The 20,903-nt window shown below is 52.6% G+C and overlaps 1 protein-coding gene across 5 annotated transcripts in view; it reads right to left on the bottom strand.

The window, feature by feature from the left end:
* Window positions 1-20,903, bottom strand: part of DPP6 (dipeptidyl peptidase like 6) — a 950,988-nt gene that overhangs the window by 20,425 nt on the left and 909,660 nt on the right. For all 5 annotated transcript variants that reach the window (XM_045496272.1, XM_045496270.1, XM_045496267.1 and 2 more), the window contains exons 17-18: window positions 13,182-13,229; window positions 215-313 (exon numbers count right to left, since the gene is read on the bottom strand). In XM_045496272.1, the coding sequence (XP_045352228.1) occupies window positions 215-313; window positions 13,182-13,229 (147 nt within the window). The remainder of the gene's footprint in view (window positions 1-214; window positions 314-13,181; window positions 13,230-20,903) is intronic.

The raw sequence follows: 20,903 nt of genomic DNA, 5'->3' as shown, positions 1-20,903 counted from the left end.
GGCTCAGTCAGTTGAGTGAACGACTCTTGATTTTGTCTTAGGTCATGACCAGATGGTTCGTGGGATTGAGTCCCACGCTGGGCTCTGTGCTGAAGGTGCAGAGCCTGCTTGGGATTCTCTCTCTCCCTCTCTCTGCCCCTCCCCTGCTTGTGGGCATGCTCTCTTTCAAAATAAATAATAAACTTAAAAAAATGGGAGACAATGCAGTACTTACTGTAATCGTCAACCTCGATCTTCCTGTATTCTACTTTCGGCATCTGTCGGTCATGTACGGCCTTCTTTACGTGTTCGTTTGTTTCTAGGTCATAAATTTCTAAGCGAGAGAAAGGAAAATGACACAGTCAGACTCAGCAGTCATTTATGGAAGCCAAGTGTTGTCATGTGCATCAGACCACTAATTCCTACACTGGGCCTGGAGGTGATGATTACTATTTCTTTTGCACAGACTAGGAAACCGAGACATTAGATAACTTGCTCAAGATACAAGACAAGGTGGAGTGCCCAGTCTCAAGTCAGGAGCTTGGGTAGACGGAAGATTCCTCCCCCGTATTAGGCAACCCCTCCGCCCCCTATAGATCGTCTTTCCGCAAGGCATTTCTCACTCACACGCATAGGTCTGGGTATGTTTTATCCCAACACTGCTGGTTTTGGAAAACCAACATCACATACCTGTTAGGACAGATGAGTTTCCGAATATAGTGGCCACAATAACGGTGGGGAATACATTTAAGAATTCCCTGAGCTTGCACCAAAACCTAACCTAAGCCTAACCTACCCTAAGCCTGGGTTAACAAGGCTTAGGGCAGAAAGCTGCCACAGGGCGAAAGCACCCCCAGCGTAGAACAAGGGGTCGAGCAGAAAGCCACTTCCACAGGACGAAAGTGTCGAGAACAGGTAGAAGTGGAAAGCCCCACAGCAGGGCAAAGATGTCCAGAGCTAACTAGCAAGAAAAATGCCTTGTTAACCCTGAGGTAGCATGCGCTCTCTGACTTAGTCCCTAGAAAAGTTCAGATAAACAGACACGGTGACTGATGCCTGCAGTAAATGGCCGTCTGCTCAGCGTCAGCATTTTGATTTGTATTGACCCTAACCCCTAACACTGCATACCTTTGAAACCCCCTTTCTCTCACACACAAGTTAACGATCACTGTTTTATTGTTTCTTTCTGCACGTCCATCACATTTGTAAGCCTTCTGATCCTAATAAATATGGAGCAAGGACCCTTTCTTGGGGCTCTTGTCCCTCCCGGACTTTAGCCTCTCTCGTATTCAATTCTGCGTCTGCTCTCTTGCTGGACAAGACAGAACTCCAGACTCAAAGTCTGCAACAAATAACCAAGGAAAGAAAAGAGAGTAGAGGCTGGAGTATGCTCTTTATTAAAATTTTACAGGAAAAGTGGTTTCAGATCTCTCACCCCACTCATAATGTGGTCTGGCTTGGCACACCTTAATTTGGATGATCATATTAGCTGGCAGTGATACAGTGCGGCGAGACTGGCCCTTTCCCCTCCAAATGAGAGAGAGGGGGGTCAGTCCTATGCTGGCTCCTTACACGCACGTGCACCCAGTGGTATGTGTCCAGGCGCAAGGATGCTCTCATCAGCCCACTTCGCTAATCTCCTCCTTCCTCCTCCTCCACCATCTGCTCTATAATAAAACCCCCGGATTTGACTTCCTCCTTCCTCTCTTACTTTGAGCCTATACGTGGGGACACCTTGTGGCTCATTATGAAAGGAAATTTTGTCTGCAAGGGACTCCACCTTTGAAACATTCATGGATATTTTAAAGAGTAAACTCACACCACATGCGACGCTACAAGGAACGGTGAACTGTCCCCATAGAAACTCCTTTTAAGAACAACAGACACCCTAAGTGACACCTTTAGCACAAAGGCACCTGGAGGCCAAATATCGCCCAGAACCAGGAGTCTCCAGCACTGAGCAGTGTTATCTGCGAACAGCACAAGGCTACCAGTGGTGCTCAGGGATCTGGGGGATTCTTTGTGAACAGAAATGGCAAACGCCCTCAGGGGCCAGTGGAAAGGGACAGTTCCAGTTGCTGGACACATATTTGAAAATTCAGCTTTGATGGGGCGCCTGGGTGGCTCAGTCGGTTAAGCGTCCGACTTCGGCTCAGGTCATGATCTCATGGTTCGTGAGTTCGAGCCTCGCGTCGGGCTCTGTGCTGACGGCTCAGAGCCTGGAGCCTGCTTCCGATTCCGTGTCTCCCTCTCTCTCTTCCCCTCTACCACTCACACTCTGTCTCTCTCCCTCTCAAAAATAAATAAGCATTAATTTAAAAAAAAGGAAAGAAAATTTCAGCTTTGATGTAAAGGTGAGGGGAAAGTGGTAAAACTAAATTTTCAAACAGGTAGAGTTAAAGGTAAAAACCTCTTAAGTTGGACCAAGATTGTGAAAGATTCTGAACACCACGTGGCAGCCAAGACATGGGGTCCTTTGTAGACAGCAAGTCGGGACACCTGTATCTGCGAGGGACGTACAGGGGGGTCCAAGCACACTTGGCCTCAACTCGGAGACCCGGAGATGTGGCTGAGAGACGGCACGCTCTATCTTCTGGCCATGCACGCAAGTTAGGGAAGGAGCGCAGCCCCAGGATGGCAGGTGGCCCCGCTGCCCACCCCATGTCCACAGCCCGGACTCCTCAGAGAGCCGATGCAGCACTCAGGTTTTGCTGAGTCTAAATGCCCTCCTCCTGTTAAGAGTGTTGCAGGCACTCAGTGGAGAGAAATTGGTTTGTGAGATATTAACTATTTCTTATCCGTATCCTAGTCACAACGATAGGGCGGGAAGTCTAGAAGGTAGTTCTGCAGGATAAGGAGAAAAGTAGCATTTTTCAAGTTCTTGGCTGCCACAGAACCTTTGCACTCGCTGTTCCCTCTGAAGGAAGTTTCTTTGCTGGCTCCTCCTCCACCAGGTCAAACATCACCTCGTCAAGCAGAAGTTCATCTCAGGTACCCCTCTTCACACCAAGGGTAAGAGTTGTGGTCATCTGTCAGACTCTTTCCCACCCTCCAACTCCCCAGGCATCAGTGTTTGGTCCCATCCCAGGGACAAAACGCATGAGTTTCCAGTCACCTGAGTAGATGGGGAAACCCAGTTCATACCCCGGAAATGGCGCATCCCCACAGGAGCCAAGTCTGGGTTTGTCCCCAGGCTTTCTCCCTGTTCCCACATGGCCCCTTTCCATGGCCGCAAGAGGGTCTCTGCTGCAGAAGAAGCTGGGAGGGACTGGGAGGTCCTCCTGGGTGCTTCAGAAGCCTGGGGGCTTTCAGGGGTTCCCAGGGTTTCAGGCCTGTCGAGTGGTGAGAGTTGACACAATCGAAGCCTCTCCACCATCGTTCCCCGCATGAAACGACCCACGGTGAAACCAAAGCACACTTCCATTGCACTGGCGGGAAAGCGTATGATACTTGATGGACTCCCGGCGGACGCAGGTTAACACTGAGTTAATGCCGGGACCAGGATGGAATTCATGGAGGCTGCCCCAGACCTGCACTCAGTGCAAGAGCCAGTGCACAGACCTTCTGGAAGCCTCAATCTTCAGGGAACCTGCCATCTTTCCCTCCCTGTGTGCCCACAAGATAAGCCCAGGTGGAGACAGGTAAGGGACTAGGGGTGTGCAAACGTGGGCCAAGCTGGACGAGGGGAATTAGCAGGCACATGAGTAGACCGTCTTCATCAACAAGAACAAAGGCGGCTCACTGCCACCGAGAGGCAGCAGCACGCGTTTGTTTCCGGGGTGCAGGCGACAGCCTCAGCTGAGGAAATTTGTTGGTGGCAAGGCCAACTGGACCACCAGAGTTCAAAACGCAAGAGGACCGAACGGAGCCTCTCAGTTTATCACGACACGCTCCTCCGTCCGTGGGCACGCGTTTGAATTCGGTCTTTCTGGCATCACTCAACGTTTATTTATTTTTGGGACAGAGAGAGACAGAGCATGAACGGGGGAGGGGCAGAGAGAGAGGGAGACACAGAATCGGAAACAGGCTCCAGGCTCTGAGCCATCAGCCCAGAGCCTGACGTGGGGCTCGAACTCACGGACCGCGAGATCGTGACCTGGCTGAAGTCGGACGCTTAACCGACTGCGCCACCCAGGCTTTCTGGCATCACTCAGCAATCTCCGATGCTGATCCTGAAGGAGAAATTTCGTGCTTAGGTTTGCAGAGTCGTTTTGCTGCCCACCGAGCTCAGCTCGCCTGGAGCTAGCGAGAACACAGGCTCGCCTCCGGAACAGCCCGTCCGTTCCTGGACCCCGGAGTGCCGGCTTCGAGTGGGAGCGCGCAATGGCAATGTTCTCATCGAGCACTGACTCTACAGACTGCGTTTGAATAGCTCGCCCTCTGTATTGAAATCCCACCCTTCACAGAGGCACCAAAGCAACAGACTATTAAATTTAGTTAAATATTAGATTTCTCATTTAATGATTGCCCACACAACTGGTTTTATCAGCAGAGAGCTGGCTGGCCCACAGGGGAGTTGAGTTAAGCCATTTTATTTGTTCCCATAATTGCATTCAAAGAAGGCAGGAGCTCAGCAGAGGAAATAAGAGAAGATTGGCATGTTCCCGGAGGACTCTTCTTTTGACTTCAGGGCCATGGGGACCTCCAGTCTGGAGCATACAAATGGCCACTCCTTAATTAAATGTGAGCCCCCTCTAATATTTGGTGGAATTAGCTATTATCAGATCTGGACACAGTGAGACCGCAGAAGCAAATGCCTGCTCATGGGGGCTGCCTCCCTGCCCGTGCCCCGGCGGGCGGATGGGGCATGGCCCGTGGGCGGTTCGCGGACTCTGTTGGTTCAGGGAAGCAGTGGGGGCATCACCGCTTGGCTGAATTTGGGGAAATGTGACCAGAATCTAACAGAAGCCAACAGGCGACTGACCTGATGACGATGAGAACAGCCCGCTCCCCTCCTGGTATTTCTGTAGGAGGTGGAGCGCAGGAGAGCACGTGCACGGAGGGTAGGCGTCTGCTTCGCCCTGCTGCGTGGTCTCATCGCCCTGCATGGGTTTCCTGTGCCTCTCACCGCCCAGGCCTGTCCTGGCACACTGCCGATGGCTTCCTCGTGTGCACCTGCCCCTGGTCGGCCGCCCCAGGGCCGTGCGGCTCGGACCGGTGCAGGCTGACGCCACGCCAGCACGGGCGCCCCTGTGCTCCCGGAGATCTCCTTTCTCTGAACGCTGAATGTCCGGTCGTTAGAGTCACTGTCACACAGTTGGGTAACGGTTGCTCCTTTTTGCTCTAGGTTTGTCTTCAGTAGGATTTTAAGGAACTTGAAGGCAGAGTCCCTGTGAATGAACTGATCTTTGGCACAACCACTGGCATCTGGCCAGGGAGGTGAATGGGATTAATCAGGAAGGGCTGTATGTTGCCTGGGCTGACGTGGCCCCCTCCCCACAATGCACTACACTGCCACATAGTTCTGGGTGCAGCGGTGGGTGGGGTGGCAGCGACCTAGGAGGGAGAGAGGGAGGACACCAAGGCAGGGCTGGGAGGCTCGCTGTGTGCCGTTCTCTCTGTCGACCACACGCACGCTCGCTCACCGAACGTGCCGTATTTTGGTCTAAAATGACCCATCTGTAAATCTGATCACTCCATCCCCCACAAAGGCTGCCTGTGTGTGGAGTCCTGGGGATCCAGAAGACTTTCCGGATACACAGACAAAGAGGGTTTGACAGAATGGGTCATTCCAGGCTTGGGGCACCTGGTCTCTCTGACGTCCGTCTCCCCTCTGACCGGCGGGCCACAGAGGATGTGGTCTGTGGGCGGTTACTCAGGAAAAGATGCAGAGGGGCCAGGGTGGCTCCCAGACAGCGAGGACCACGTGGGCAAGGCCAGGCCACCAGGCAGCTCGCGTCTCGTACGATCTCAGGAAAGGACTGTCTTGATGTCCGCTGCAGGGGGAGTTGCTTTTGCATCTTGATAAAGACCCACGTGAGGAAGAAGAGAATCCTGTCCGTGAGTGTTGGTAAGGCAGTGGGCCTGGGCAGCCAGGTCACCTGGGGTTTGCCAGCACGCACTCAAGAACATGCTGTGCGGGCGCCTGGGTGGCTCAGTCGGCTAGGCGTCCGACTCTTGACTGCGGCTCAGATCATGATCTCACGGTTTGTGAGTTGGAACCCCGTGTCGGGCTTTCTGTTGACAGTGTGCAGCCTGCTTGGGATTCTCTGTCTCCCCTCTCTCTCTGTCCCTCCCCTGCTTGTGCTCTCTCTCACTCTCAAAAATAGGTAAACAAACAAACAAAAATCAACGTAAAGAACACGCTTTGGGGTGCTGCCTGCGAACACACACTATGCCCACCTCCACCGCCCCCTGCACTCCCTCCCGCTGGCCAGGGAGCCGACCGGGAGGGTGCCACGATTGCCGACAGGGCATCCACACAGCTGAGTGGTACTCCCTCTCCTACTTACGTTACAACCAGCCGCGCATTAACTGTGTTTTGTTGGTTCTTCTATCCCAGTACCTAAGTTGTTTGAATACCCAGGCATCAAATGAGTCTACTTTGGTCCCAGGCATAATTACGTTCTTAAGGAAACAGCTTTTAAATAATTCAGAGTCACATCTGTGAACACCCTGCAGGCTCTGCTCGTAGATAAGATTTTCTAAAGGGAAAGAAGTCAAATATTCCCAGGGTGGCTCTGGGGTCATGGGGGAGGAGGAGGAAGGACAAAGAATTCTGAAACAGTAATTTCAAATTTCAGAGCAGGGCTGGAGTGGATGCAACGATCGGCCCAGAGCCAGACCCCTGACCTCGCAGGGCCCGTCTCGCCACCTGCCGTGCGGCCTTCCTGCGGCCCCCACCCTCCGTGCCTGTCACGGTCGAAGAGCACAGGCCTCACGTTAGCTGGCAGTCCCGGCTTCCCACAGTCTGTCCAGAAGCCGCCTTCCGGAGAGCCGGCTGGCCCTCCCGCCACTGCCACAGGCACGCGGACCCCCACGTCTCCGTCTCCCTCCACACAGCCGGGTGGAACGGCCTTCCTGACGCACGAGGTGGCTGTGTCGCTCTGCTTGCCGTGTCCAAAGCCAGCATGAGGTTCAAACACCGCTAGGGGCTTGGCGCTGAGCCAGACGGGGCCGGGGGTGGTTTGGGGAACTGTGATCAGAGAATCTGCGACCGTCCACACATTGCTTAGACTATTGTGGACGGCACAGCCGTCTCCAGCTGCTGCGTCCTGGGGTCCGGGAGAGAGCCCCCGTGGGCAGGACTATGTGCTTGGGGTCAGTGAGCCACGGTTCTGGCCCTGGACGAGGCGGAGCCATCCGGTAATTTGCTATCACGAGGCACGTGCCGAATACCGTGTGCAAAGCCCTTGGGCGGGCTGGCCACGGGATGAGATGCCCCCCCCCCCCCCCGATCACGCTGAAAGTGGTGAATGCCACGACGATGGGGCACTCAGTGGCCAACACCAGAAGGTGCAGTTTAAGGGCTCAGTCCTTCCAGCCCACGGAATACTTCCCGGCCCGCTCCAGCCCAGAAGCAGCACCTTCTCTTCCTCCGGGGGGGAAAGGGGGCCAGCATGGGCCTCCCGGCCGGCTCACCGTGGGCGCCAGATGGAGAACACTAGATCTGCAGAAGCCCCTCAGGCCGCGTTGACAGCAAGGCCAACGGATGGTGGGCCGGAGGCAAAGGCCAGGCTGGAAAGAGGACCCACCGCTTTCTAGCCGTACGTGCACGTGTGCGCATGTGTTTCCTCGATTTTCTTAACTGGAAAATCACTCATAACTCATCACTCATAACGAGCCCGCGTGGGGTGGGGCTTGGCAGCATCGAGGATGCGGGACCGCAGGCTGGGTTTGCGACTACAGGTGAGAGGCGCCTGCCCGGCCTTCACCTTGTGCCGTGCCTGGAAGGAAAGAACTCAGCTCACCTGGAGCGCACCTGCACGTGAGGGCGGTCGGCTAGTCCCGGCCCAGCAGGGGTCACACTCGTGGGCCCGCAGCTTCGACCACCGCCCACTCCAGGCAGGGGCCCGGCCCCCCACACGGACTCCTCAACAGAGAGGGACCCACCCAGTGTCACAAACACCGAGAGCGCTTTGTTCTGTGCCGGCGACGCGGCTGGGGACGAGATGGGGCGAGAAGCTCTGTCAGAGGGCACATCAAAAGTTACACACACAGAAAAGAGCCTCTCTGGGGCGCCTGGGTGGCGCAGTCGGTTAAGCGTCCGACTTCAGCCAGGTCACGATCTCGCGGTCCGTGAGTTCGAGCCCCGCGTCAGGCTCTGGGCTGATGGCTCAGAGCCTGGAGCCTGTTTCCGATTCTGTGTCTCCCTCTCTCTCTGACCCTCCCCCATTCATACTCTGTCTCTCTCTGTCCCAAAAATAAATAAACGTTGAAAAAAAAATTAAAAAAAAAAAAGAGCCTCTCACACATCCCGCCGACAAAACCCGAGGCTGGGACCCCAAGCGCAGGGTCCGATGTGCTACCACACCTACAGCTTCTGGTTCTCTCTGTCCAGGAGGACCCAGGCCCGTCTGCAATGCCACCCTCTGTGACGGAGCAGGAGGAGCTGGGGGTTCCAGGCATGGGGTCTCCTGCTCTGGTACTTATTTTCAAGTCACGTCATCTGCTTGGGCCCCACGCTGGCGGCTGGCACCCAACAGGCTTGCCATCAGTGTTCACTGAGTGAGCCGAGAAATTGGAACATTTTTCCGTTTTACCTCATCTTGAAGAACGCGGAGCAGACTAGAGGCTTCGCCGTGACTTGCTGGTGCTTACCTTTACTCTCCCTTTCCTTTCTTCCTTCTTTTCTCTCTTTTTAAACCCCCTTCCCACCATCTCCTTGAAGAATTCAGATAATTTGCTCTTCAACAGTCAGAATTCCAGAAGAAATAACGCATCAGCTGTTGGGATTCCCGCGATCCGAGCCTCCGTTTTGTCATCTGTGAAATGGATCCGGCCGCCCTTCTCACGGGTTATTGATGAGAAGCAAGGAAAAGAGCCTCATCATGCGCTATGCGACGGTACTGTGACCGTCACAGCCCTTGGGCATCACGTGTCACATCAGACTACCGAGGCCGTGGGGTCTGGCTTCTGCTGAGGACACGGGGGATTCTCAGACCAAGGGAGCCCCGAGGGATGAGCACTGAGGCTGCTGAGTGGGTGGGACCAACACGCCGTCTACATGGCACATGAGGAACACTCCTTCCGGAGCTCTGTGGCCCACAGCTGTCGGGGTCTCCGACCTCCAGCCTTGGAAGTCAAGAAGTTCGAGTAGTTGTTGCCTACCATCCTTTTTTACTCCCAGATCTGGGATTTCCAGAACGAAACGGCTTTCCTCTCTTCTCCGTGATGAGCCCCATATGCACGGCCACCTGACGCCCAGTGAGTCAAACAAACCAGCACTCGGCCCTCGTCCTTCCTACCGCTCCAAACGGAGCCCGCTTCTTCTCTGGGAATTCCTACAGCAGAGTTGGGAAAATGAGGACAAATTTTTTTTTTTTTTTTTAAAGAAAATCACAAAAACAACCGAAATCTCAATCCCTACCAAATTTGAAAAGTCCACAAATCTCTACCCTTCATCGAGGTCTCTCGGACCTTGACTCTGGGTCTGACAAAGACCCCAGGATTCGCATCCCTGCTCACGCCAGGCACTGACCGACATGTGCCTCTCTGTTTAGGTCTGTTATTACGTCTTCTGTCTTCTGTGCCCTCAGAAGATTCCAGGCTCACGCGGGTAGGAGCGGTCCCCGGCCCCACGCCCCCATAACCACCCATCTGTCCCTGGAGCTCCCCCTGCTGGCTCTGTGCTCTCCTCCTGCGTTCCTGTGTCCCCAGGCGGTGCTCATGGCCACAGTCAGAGAACCCTCCCTGGTGTGTGTGGGGTCAGCCCCCTCATAGGGACCCCTGCAGCACGAGCACCTCTGTCACAGTCTGGGGCCTCTGGAGAGCACTCCATGGGCTGGTTCAGGGAAGTATCTGACAAGCAGGCAGAGTGATCTACACAAAAATGGCCAATATTTCTGCACTCAGTCACTTCTCTCAAGGACTGGCAAAGGTTGCCAGTGGCATCCCAGACCCATGCTCCTTCGTCCTGTGACGGTGACAGGAGGCACCACGGGCCTCTCTCCCTCCTTCCTGGGCTTCCCTTGCACCTTGGCGGGCCCACGTGAGGGCGTTCTGGCCGCTGGAAATGTCGCATACCACTGCTAGGCTGTGCAAGGTCTGATGTCCTGACCCACAGCATCTTCCCTTTCTCTTTCTTCCCGTCCACGTGGCCGGAAGCTGGGGTGACGATGACGGGCCGCAGTCTGGAAGGAACTTGCAAGCCCAGGTTCCTCCCAGAAGAGCGACAAGGATCACACCATCTGAACTTTGTGTGAGCGAAATATAAACCTTTGTTTTGCTGTGTCGTGTGTTGGACTGTGTCCCCCAAGATGCTGAAGTCCTAACCCCCCCATATCTTATTTGGGATGAGGGTTTTTGCAGAGGAAGCAAGTTTAGTTGAGGCCATCAGGGGCCCTGATCCAATACGACTGGTGTCCTTAGGAAAAGGGGGACATTTGGACACAGGGACGCACACAGGGAGGCCGTGTGAGGAGGCAGACTGGCTCTCACACAAGCCAAGAAACACCCATAATTGCCAGAAGCCACCAGAATCCGGGCAGAGACCTGGACCAGGCTCTCCCTTACAGCCTCCGAACAAAGTCGCCTGCTGACACCTCGCTCTTGAACTCGCAGCCTCCAGAGCCGGGACAGAATCCAGCGCCCCATGTGTGCCGTGCTGGGACGGGAGCCCCGGGAGACTCCCACGTGAAGATTTGGGTGGTGGCACTCCCAGCAGCTGTTAGCGCTCGGCCATGAAACCCCGACTTTCTCTGAGGTGCAAGGAGCCGGGACAAAAGCCATCTCTGTGCGTTCTCCACAGCCAGCGGGACGCGGGACTAAGCTGTGACCGGCAACAGGAACGCGGGCGTGCGGGTGGCCCTTGCGGGAAGCCAGCCTGCAGGAACGGTCGTGCTTTGCCCTCTCTCCATCTACCGGCCACTTTGCATCACGAAGCCGCTCGAGGGTGGAAGTGACGAGCTGGACAAGCGGTGGGGCAGGCAGGAGGGCATGATGACTGTGGAGCTGGTGTGGCAGACGGGGATGCACACAGACAGCAACGTGTTCCGTCCCGTTGAAGCGACTGCTGTGTTAGGGTTCCGTGACACCGCCAGACCCTAGCTGACACACGAGGTTCTTCTACTTTAAAAGAAGCCTTTGGGGCGCCCGGGTGGCTCAGTCGGTTGAATGTCCAACTTTGGCTTGGATCATGATCTCGCAATCTATGAGTTCCAGCCCCGCATCGGGCTCTGTGCTGATGGCTCAGAGCCTGGAGCCTGCTTTGGATTCTGTGCCTCCCTCTCTCTCTGCCCCTCCCCCACTCATGCTCTGTCTCTCTCAAAAACAAACATTAAAAAAAAAAAAAAATAGGGCATAGTTCCACGTGCTCTGTACCCAGCCTCCCCCAGGAGTGACGGCCCCCGTGACTCGGCGTGGCCTTGAGAGCAAGACACCAACACTGGGGCCGAGCCGCTGGCCACGCACCTCATTCAGTTTTCATCAGACTGTAGATTTTTAAGAAGGGAAAAACTTCATGAAATATCGGGAAATTATCTATGTCCTCTTGTATTTTAACAAACCCTCTTAATGGAACAATGCATGTTTTCGTCAGAAAAAAAGGACGCCCCAGCAGAGGCTTTGTGAAATACTTCCATCTTTTCTGGTGAAATCCGTAGCTAAGGAGATTCTGGCATGAACACTCGAGGGCTGTCATGCGGGCCATGTCTGTCGATCCCACAGACACCTGCCTTGGGGTGGGGGTCCTGGCCCGACCCGCTGGGCAGCCTCCCCAGGACTCTCCAAGCCCTTGTGCCAGGAAGAGCGGGCAGCCTGGGGGCGGGCAGGGGAGGTGGGTGCAGCCCAGGGAATCCTGTGTCAAACCCTGTCCCTACTGGACGTGTGGCCAGACCCCCAAACCTCACAGGCTCCTAGAAACGTTCCCCAGTCGTGCTGGAGATGAGGCCTGGGGCCGGGCACCCTTCGCCCTGAACCCCCGCGCCCCCCCCCCCCAGGACACAGGGAGGCCAACGCAGCCCCCTCCCTCCCTTCTCCCCTTTGAGGGCCACACAAGTGTTTTGAGTGGGTTTTGTAACCATCTGATGTCCCTCTTTTGCCTTTTTTTTTTTTTTTACATTTAAGTGATTTTAAAAATCTATTTCTGATTTTTTTTTTAAATATTGCATTTCTAGTCATTATTTGATGAGCTTTGTGGAATACTGTCATTATCTGGGAATACTCTCTAAATGCTGTCTCTTGAAACAAATCTGTTTTACCCACTTTTGAACACTTCGACCACTTTTTAACCAGTGTCTAAACAGACGGCGGGAGACCCCCTCTTCCACGCTTTCCCCCTCGCCAGCGCCATTCGAAGCCCTACCACCGAGACAGAAGTCAGAGTCACTGACGGCCTGCTGCCGTGACACTCGAGGGACGTGCAGGGTCACCCCGCCATCGGGGCCTCAGGTCTGACTTGCTGTTCGAGGGCGGGGTACAGAGCGGAGGTGGGTGGTGCCCCGGTAGGAAGGAGGGAGGAGTTGGGAGGAAGGAGGCAGTAGGGTTCCTTGGGGACAGGAAGGTCAAGAAGTAAGTCCAAGAAGGGGACAGACCTCTGCATGTGCGTGTCAACCTGCACGGGGTCCCCTCAAGCAAAAATGTGCTGGGAGGTCCTCAAGAGGCTCCGGAAAGTTTCGTCCCTGCAGCGGCATGCACGTGAAGCCCCTCCGTGCTGTGAGGGTGTCCCCGGCCACAAGGACAGGTGGGTCTCAAAGCCCCCATGGAGCCTTGGCCCCCAGTGGGAGGTTCTAAGAGGAGGGGAGGGTCGGGAGGGCCAGACTGAGGAGCTGGGGGCCGTGGGCCCTGTTCAGCGCCCCACGCGGGGGCCCTGCACGGTCGCGGTGGCCTCCGGGCCTCGGCACTCGTGGGGCGGGGGCACCTTCTGTCTGGGTGGCTCTGACATTTGACCGATACTGCCAGCCGTGGGGGTCACTCTGAACTGCGAGGACATCCCCATCTCTGGGTCTCCAGACAGGACTCCGTGGGCTGGACTCTCTCACAAGGCTCAGCTTCCTCTCTGCCACGGCACGGGAAGGTTCCAGAAAAGAGCAAAAGACACTTACTTTTCTTATCCGTCGTGTTGTGCACTGTCACCGTGGGGACTCCAGGACCTGGGCAGGTAGGGAGGGGGAGCCAGACAAGAAACAGAAGGAAGGTTGTTAGTGTAGCCAAAGCAGGAGAGAACCCCGGCCTTCCTTATAGCTTGCACGTGTGCGGGCCCAGACCGGCCCTGTGCTGCAGGCTGTCTGTCTTCCTCGGGGCCCTCGTTCATCACGAGGGGCCCGATGAAAACTCCCTATGTTCCCGCTGCAGAAACGCATTCACCTCATTGTACAGAGCCTGACTTGGTTCACCCCCTCCCCGCTCCACGGTCCTTGCACCGACACAAATCACACGCCATGCGCCGAGTTCGAGTGAACGGCTCAAGCGGCCAATCCTGGACGGCTTCCTGCGAGAGGAGCCATCCCCTCCGCTGGCCTCTTGGAACACTTGGTAAACACTTGGGACCACAGCAGAGCTATGTTGTAGACTTTCGCCTGTGCGTCCGTCTTCCCCAGAAGCGTGCTTGCGGCTTCCCAGCTCCGGGCTGCCAGGAAGCCCGGGGCCCCGCGGTGTGAGGGAAGGCACAGACTTCCTTGGCTTCAGTCCATGGTCAACAGCCTTATTCTCGTGAACAAGAAGAGAGTCCAGAAAGCACAAGGGGCTTCCCAAATTATTTTTACATCATTTTGAAAGTAGGCTATGAGGTGGGCGACCTTTCTGATCTCCTCTCTGCCCGCTCTGCGAAGCCACTCTGTTCCAGCCAGCTGGACTTCTGCAGATTCTGAAGGACGCGTATCATTCTCTCTGCCCCCAGACGCTGGCATGGCTTTTTTCTTCGTTGAAGTCTCTGCTCAAATGCCTTCTCCAGCCACCCAATGGGAAAGAGCACCTCTCATGACCATGCCACCAGCCCCTACCTGTCCCTGTTTTCTTCCCCTTTAGAGAGGTCACTGTCACATTCTGTAAAGTTGGGTCCTTATAACAGAAATTTTCAGAATTTGCTCACTGTCCGCGTGTCCAACTGCACCAGAGTGTAAGCTCCAGAATTTATAGGGACAAAATGAGATGCCATCTTCCTGCCATTATTTCTAGCACCTGGATGGTACTCGGGATATAGTTGGTACTTGACTACATGTTCATGGAGTGAGTGCTGAGTGGTGATCGCAGAGCATCCAGGAAGGAGCCCTGTGATCCTGGGGGACTGGGGACAATGAAGGCAGGCGGGAAGTGGGTGGGCAGAGAAGGGTCCATCACAGGGACATGGTCGTCGGGTTGTTTCCTGCTCTCTGCTTCAGGCTGGGGACTCTGGGACGCTATGAGCTCACAGAGACGGGCCACATCTGAGCCGGAGGCGAACATGGACTGTTTGGGGAGAGAGATGGCTGGAGTTCAGCTTCCTTGGGGTCATCGTACCTTCTGCGTGCTTCTCTGGGGCCATAGACCAATGGCTCAATTGAGAGCCACAAAAGCTGGCACAGATCCCGCTGTAGTCAGGCTTAAAGACCCCACTGCAGTGGCTAAAGAGTGGTCCCAGTCCAGGGCCCAAAGAGGATGTGCCAGAAAAACAAAGGCGCTTCAGACCCCAGACCCTGGCTGAGCTGAGACACAGCCTGTGGGTCGCACCAGCCACGGAACTCAGAGCCTGTCCACTGCCCAGGGACTGGACCCAGACACTGTCTAATGCACATCCAAAGTCTGGGAGGCCCTGGGACCTTATTCCCTCTCCCCCCTGTGCCCCCTCCACCATTGACCCACAGATAGGATATTCAATTACATGGGCATTTCAGATAAACACTACAGTATATAAATATATATTTATATACTGTATACAAATATATATATATTTGTATAAATATGTCCCATGCAGTATTTGGGACTTACACTAAAAAAAATTACTTGCTGTTTGCCTGAAATTAAAGGGAACTGCATGTCCTGTATTTTTGTTTGCTAAATCTGACACCATCTCCCCAGGGGCGCAGGCAGCAGTGATCTGAGAGTCTAGGTGTTTAAATCTAAAGAGACAGCCCTCACCGAAAGGGGTTTAAACACTGGCTGTGGGTTTAAATTATTGAATCAAACTAAGTTTCCCGGCTCAAAGATCCATTTTCCCCCATGGGGAGCTCATGTGGAAGAACAGATCAGTTATTGAGAAATAAAGACACTACGTCTATTTCCTCTGCACGTTTCAGGGGGAGTAAATTCGCATACAGAGCGTATCCTGCATTTTGATTAATAATGGAAACAACTATTATTTATTTAGTGCCTACTATGTAGAGGCACTCTGCAAGATGTTTGATATGAGTAATTCATAACGCTCACAGTAGCCCTCCAAAGTCGAACTTACAGACGAGAAAACGCAGGTTCTGAGAGTTTGAAGCCTTCCATCTAACCCACACAGGAAGAAACTCATCCCTCCTCAGTTTTTAATTCATTAACTTGATATATGTTGCTAAAAAAATGCAAACGCTGAAGAACAGAATAAAGTGACAAGTGAAATACCCTTCTGACCCCCACTTCCCAGAGGTGACCTAAATGTCTCCAAAATGTCTTAAGATGATTCTCTGTGTATATGTGGTCATATTTGCACACACACAGATATTTTAAACAGGTTCAAGTAACATAAAAACACCTGCATAGAAACCAGCAGCTTTTCTCAAATCTTAAGGCCGAACCCTATTGCCTCAGTGTTTTGTTTTTGTTTTTGTTTTTAAAAAAAATTTTTTTTTCAACGTTTATTTATTTTTGGGACAAAGAGAGACAGAGCATGACCGGGGGAGGGGCAGAGAGAGAGGGAGACACAGAATCGGAAACAGGCTCCAGGCTCTGAGCCATCAGCCCAGAGCCCGACGCGGGGCTCGAACTCCCGGACCGCGAGATCGTGACCTGGCTGAAGTCGGACGCTTAACCGACTGCGCCACCCAGGCGCCCCTGTTTTTGTTTAATAAAACATAGACTTGAGGGCACCTGTCCACCCTTCCCTGATCTCAGCCTGCTCCCTTCCCAGAGGTAACTGTTACCTTGAGGTGACTTATCATCCTCCCGCACCACTTAAAAGATACTTTTGCGGGGCGCCTGGGGGGCTCAGTCGGTTACACGCCAGACTTTGGCTCAGGTCACGGTGTCACAGTTTGTGGGTTCGAGCCCCACATCGGGCTCTGTGCTGACAGCTCGGAGCCTGGAGTCTGCTTCGGATTCTGTGTCTCCCTCTCTCTCTGCTCCTCCCCTGCTGGCATTCTGTCTGCCTCTCTCTCTCTCAAAGTAACAAATAAGCATTAAAAGAATTAAAAGACATTTTTGTCACATGGTCTGTGTCCACAATCTCATGTTTGTCACATACATCGTAGCCCAGCATCTGGAGATGGGGCCAAACGGGCAGCACGCGAGTGAGCAATTGTCTGGAGTTGGCACAGCCGTGAGAGGTGACGATGCTCGGTGCCGTGCGGCCTACAGCTCCACGGCGGAGCGTCTTGCAAGCACCGTTGCACACACCCCTGCACACACATCCGTGAGGAGGCGCGTAGGAGGTCCTTCTGAACAGCACCTGTGCCTGAGCAACAGTGGCCCAGCTAAGCCCTAGTGGGAGACGGGGCGGCTTAAATCAGCGCATTCACACAGAGAAGGTTGGAGAGCGCACGAAATGAATGAGTCAATCCACACCTGCTGATGTGGACGAACATGAAAAATGTAAACTTGCCTGAGAACATGAAGTTGCTGAATGGTAAATACTGTGGTAAATACTGCAATGTACGTAAGTAAGTACGTATGTAAGTAATTTTGAATTATGTAAGTAATTTTGAAAAGCTGTAACAGATGTATAGTATTCCATTATATGGATATATATATACATGTATATATATAATTTATATATATAAATTATGTATATAAATTGTATATATAATTTATATTATATAAGTTTATATATAATATATATTATATACATTATAATTAACAATATATACATACTACAATTTATTTGGTGCCTTCCCTGCTGACGGAAATTTAGGCTGTTTCCTTTTGTTCGTCGTTACCATAAATGGCGCTGCAGAAAACTCTCTCGCTCGTATCTTTGCGCGTGGACGAGACCGTCAGTTAAGCTAGCTACCAGCACTGCGACTGCTGTGTTGAAAGGTTTTATGGTCAGCTTTCACTAAACCAGCTTCAGGGTCCAAACACAGAGCCCCTACCTTCAGTGCTTAAAAAAAATGAAAGCTTATTTCTTGCTAATGTCACGTCCTGGTAAACGCATGGCTACACTGGGTTCTCCGTGTGGCGTCCTGGTTCTGGGACCCAGGCTGAAGCTCCCAGCCCTCGTCGGGAACTAACTGGGTCACAGCAGGAGAAGGTGAGCAAGGGGGACACACGGGGGCTCCTAAAGCATCCGGGCCCTGCTGTCATACTCACCGGCTCTCATGCCTTTGGCCAACAGAGGGGAAGGAACCTCTCTCGAGGGGGGCTGGGGTCACGTGGCGATGGGGAGGGTCCCGGGGGGGTTATGCGTGAGACGTGGGGCAGCCGTCTACCGCCTCAGGCAGAGGCATCTGAGTCCTAGTCGATATAGACTCACGCTCTCTAACTTACAGTTTATGATGGCGCGGGGGGGGGGGGGCGGTCTGCATTACGACAATGGCTCCAGTGGGCAGACACAGTACTTGGCATTGGTTTAATGCACATTTCTCAGATTTTGAGTGAAGTGGGCCATCTTTTCGCCTTTCTTTGACATTTGCGTTGTGTGTGTGTGTGTGACTGCAAACTGCCCTTTCCTGCCCTTCGTCCACCACAACCGTGCTGAGGCCTGTCCCTGTGCTGTTTAGGGATTTATCTCTTTACTGCTGCTGCAGAAGCTTCTCCTGGGTTCTCCCTCATCTGTCACTCAAAAAGGGTCCCTGGTACCAATGGTAGCAATTGCTGTGCCGAATTGAAATGAAAAAAAAAAAAAAAAAAATGTAACTGCTCCTACCAGGTTCCCACCACACCCCCAGAGAACAGAAGACAGACAGACAGACACACACAATCTGAAATCCTCATGCTGGAAATCTGGGTCCCCGGTGCCTATTCAGAATCTGGGACTCAGCGCTGTATACAAAATGCTTGCCGAATGGATTAATGGCTAACGAACAAAGACCTTTTCAGCATATACTTGGCCATGACATATCGAGGCAGCACACTGAAATCAGGCTAAGGAAGGATCTCTTAAGCCCATCCCACGTCTCCGTGTTGTAGAATCCAGCTTTTTGGCTCTCTGTGGGTACGTGGTCACCCCTCAGCCCCCACCCACCTTTTCTCTAAGTGCTAAGCGTAACTGCCTCCGTCTATAAGGGTTGAATGGTGTTCTTTTCCTTGAGAGCCACACCACAACTGTGCTGTATTCACCACTGTTTTAATATACAAGATTCTTTAGAATAGCCAAACAGAAACAAAACACACAAGAAGTACGTTTAAAGAGGACACAGAAGTTAAAAAGCAGCCCCTGTGTATAATTTAAACCTACCGATTCTAACCTTCCAGATCCTGCGTGAAGGTCAGACCCTCTTCTGGGAGAAAATGCCCTAGGTGGGTTTTAAGATTACCCAAACGGGTTTGAGATTTCTATGGTGGTCAGGCTCCTCAAAATTGGCAGGTGATTTAGAAACCCACCTTGGGGCGCCTGGGTGGCTCAGTCGGTTGAGCATCCGACTTCAGCTTAGGTCATGATCTCACGGTTGGTGAGTTCGAGCCCCGCGTCGGGCTCTGTGCTGACGGCTCGGAGCCTGGAGCCTGCTTCGGACTCTGTGTCTCCCTCTCCGCCCCACCCCCACTCGTGCTCTGTCTCTGTCTCTCAAAAATAAATTAAAAAAAAAAAAAAAAAGAGAAACACACCTAAACCACAAACAATTTTCTCATAAGAAAGAAAGAAAAAGCAGGGGATTCTCAATTTGGAATAAGATGCTTAGACTATGTGATACTTTTATCAGACCTGGGCTAGCGTTCACCTACGATTTCTCTCAGAAGAGAAGGGACACGCCCAATACACTAACAGCATACGCAGGATTTGGGGAGAGCTTATCACAAAAAGGGAGATCCCTACACCCACTGTAAACAAGAACACGTTTACTAACGAGTCTTAGGAGGGACTCACTGAAGTTTGAAACTGGTCTTCCTTCCTCTTCTGCCAAAAAAATCTAATGCACATACAACCAACACCTCACTGATTAAACGCGTTGTTTTGTACAGTACAAAGCTCTTGGCTATGTTGTCACTGCCTCTCTGTTATCCGTGCACACGTTATTGTGACTGAAACTTGGAAAATCTGGCTTTTTGCTTTACAGACAGCCAGAACCCTACAGGACTCTGCTCAACGGTGACTCTGACAACTCCTGTTCACGGCTTCTTTTCGCTTTGCGTGTAATTCAATGCGACAAACATACATAGAGATTCCATGTGTGCATGGCACGCTGCCAGGTCTAGGGGAAACGGCCAGAAACAGACAAAGTATTTGCTGTCAGGGACTCACTGTCTAGAACAAAATAGACCAGGACAAAATACAAAATGCACAAAAATAGGCTTTGATGCCATGGCATAAGCAAAATCACCAGAAGGCACACGGTTCAGAGGTGAGCAAGTTGACTCCCGCAGGCGGGGACGTGGTTGGGGAGCCTGCCCTGGTTCCAGCTCTGCGCCTTTTCTCCTCTGGGTCTCACGTGCAGAAGACAGTCAAGCCTGGATTTTGAGTCACGTGTTCTGTGAGTGTTCCGCAAGACGAGCAAACATTTCTAACAAATCTTAACTTTATAGAGGAGTGATGTTGCGCAACACAAGTCGTATGTGATGCCAGATGCCGTGTGATCACAACTGAGCCAATGGTTCTTCTCTCTTTCTCTCTCTCACTCCCTGTGGGGTTGTGGGTGATCGTCTCCCATGCTCAGATGCTGGTCTCAGGAGGTGGTGTTTGGCAGAAATCCCTGACTTTTCAGAACGTTGGAAGGTGCCCCCAACTGGCACTGGTGTATTTTTTGTCACCTCCAAGCACCTATGGACGGTCCTTTGCTTTTCCAGACAAGAGTAACCTGAAGAAGGCTTTGCTTCATTCTAGGTGAGGCCGCCTGCAGATATAGACCCTTTCCTCGGCTGCCTTATTGCCAGTAACATTAAATACAGTCTATGACAAGAGTTTATTAATACCGTACTGTAGTCAACATCCGTGCGAACATATACAATGGCCTCCGTGCAGAAAAGATTTCATTGAGCCAATCGACAGCAGTGATGGTTAGTGATACTGAAAGTTGTCCTACACAATAGCCCTCCTCTCTCTTGTCTCCCTCACACCAGCCACGAAGGTTTTCAAAGGTAAGTGCAAGTTAATTCGTTTTTCTCTTTATATTTTGTATTTTCTTTTTTTTTTTAATTTTTTTTTTCAACGTTTATTTATTTTTGGGACAGAGAGAGACAGAGCATGAACGGGGGAGGGGCAGAGAGAGAGGGAGACACAGAATCGGAAACAGGCTCCAGGCTCCAGGCTCTGAGCCATCAGCCCAGAGCCTGACGCGGGGCTCGAACTCACGGACCGCGAGATCGTGACCTGGCTGAAGTCGGACGCTTAACCGACTGCGCCACCCAGGCGCCCCTATATTTTGTATTTTCTATAGTATCTTGTATTATATTAAGGTATTGTAATCGTTTTTTAATGAATATTTTTGGGTTGTGAAACGAATCATCTGAGTTTCCATGATTTCTTCTGGGGAAATTTGCTTTGATATACAAGAGCT

The sequence above is a fragment of the Leopardus geoffroyi genome, chromosome A2 (assembly GCF_018350155.1).
Source record: "Leopardus geoffroyi isolate Oge1 chromosome A2, O.geoffroyi_Oge1_pat1.0, whole genome shotgun sequence".
Classification (NCBI taxonomy): Eukaryota; Metazoa; Chordata; class Mammalia; order Carnivora; family Felidae; genus Leopardus; species Leopardus geoffroyi.
The sequence above is the reverse complement of the archived record's forward strand: the minus strand, read 5'-3'. Positions and strand labels throughout refer to the sequence as shown.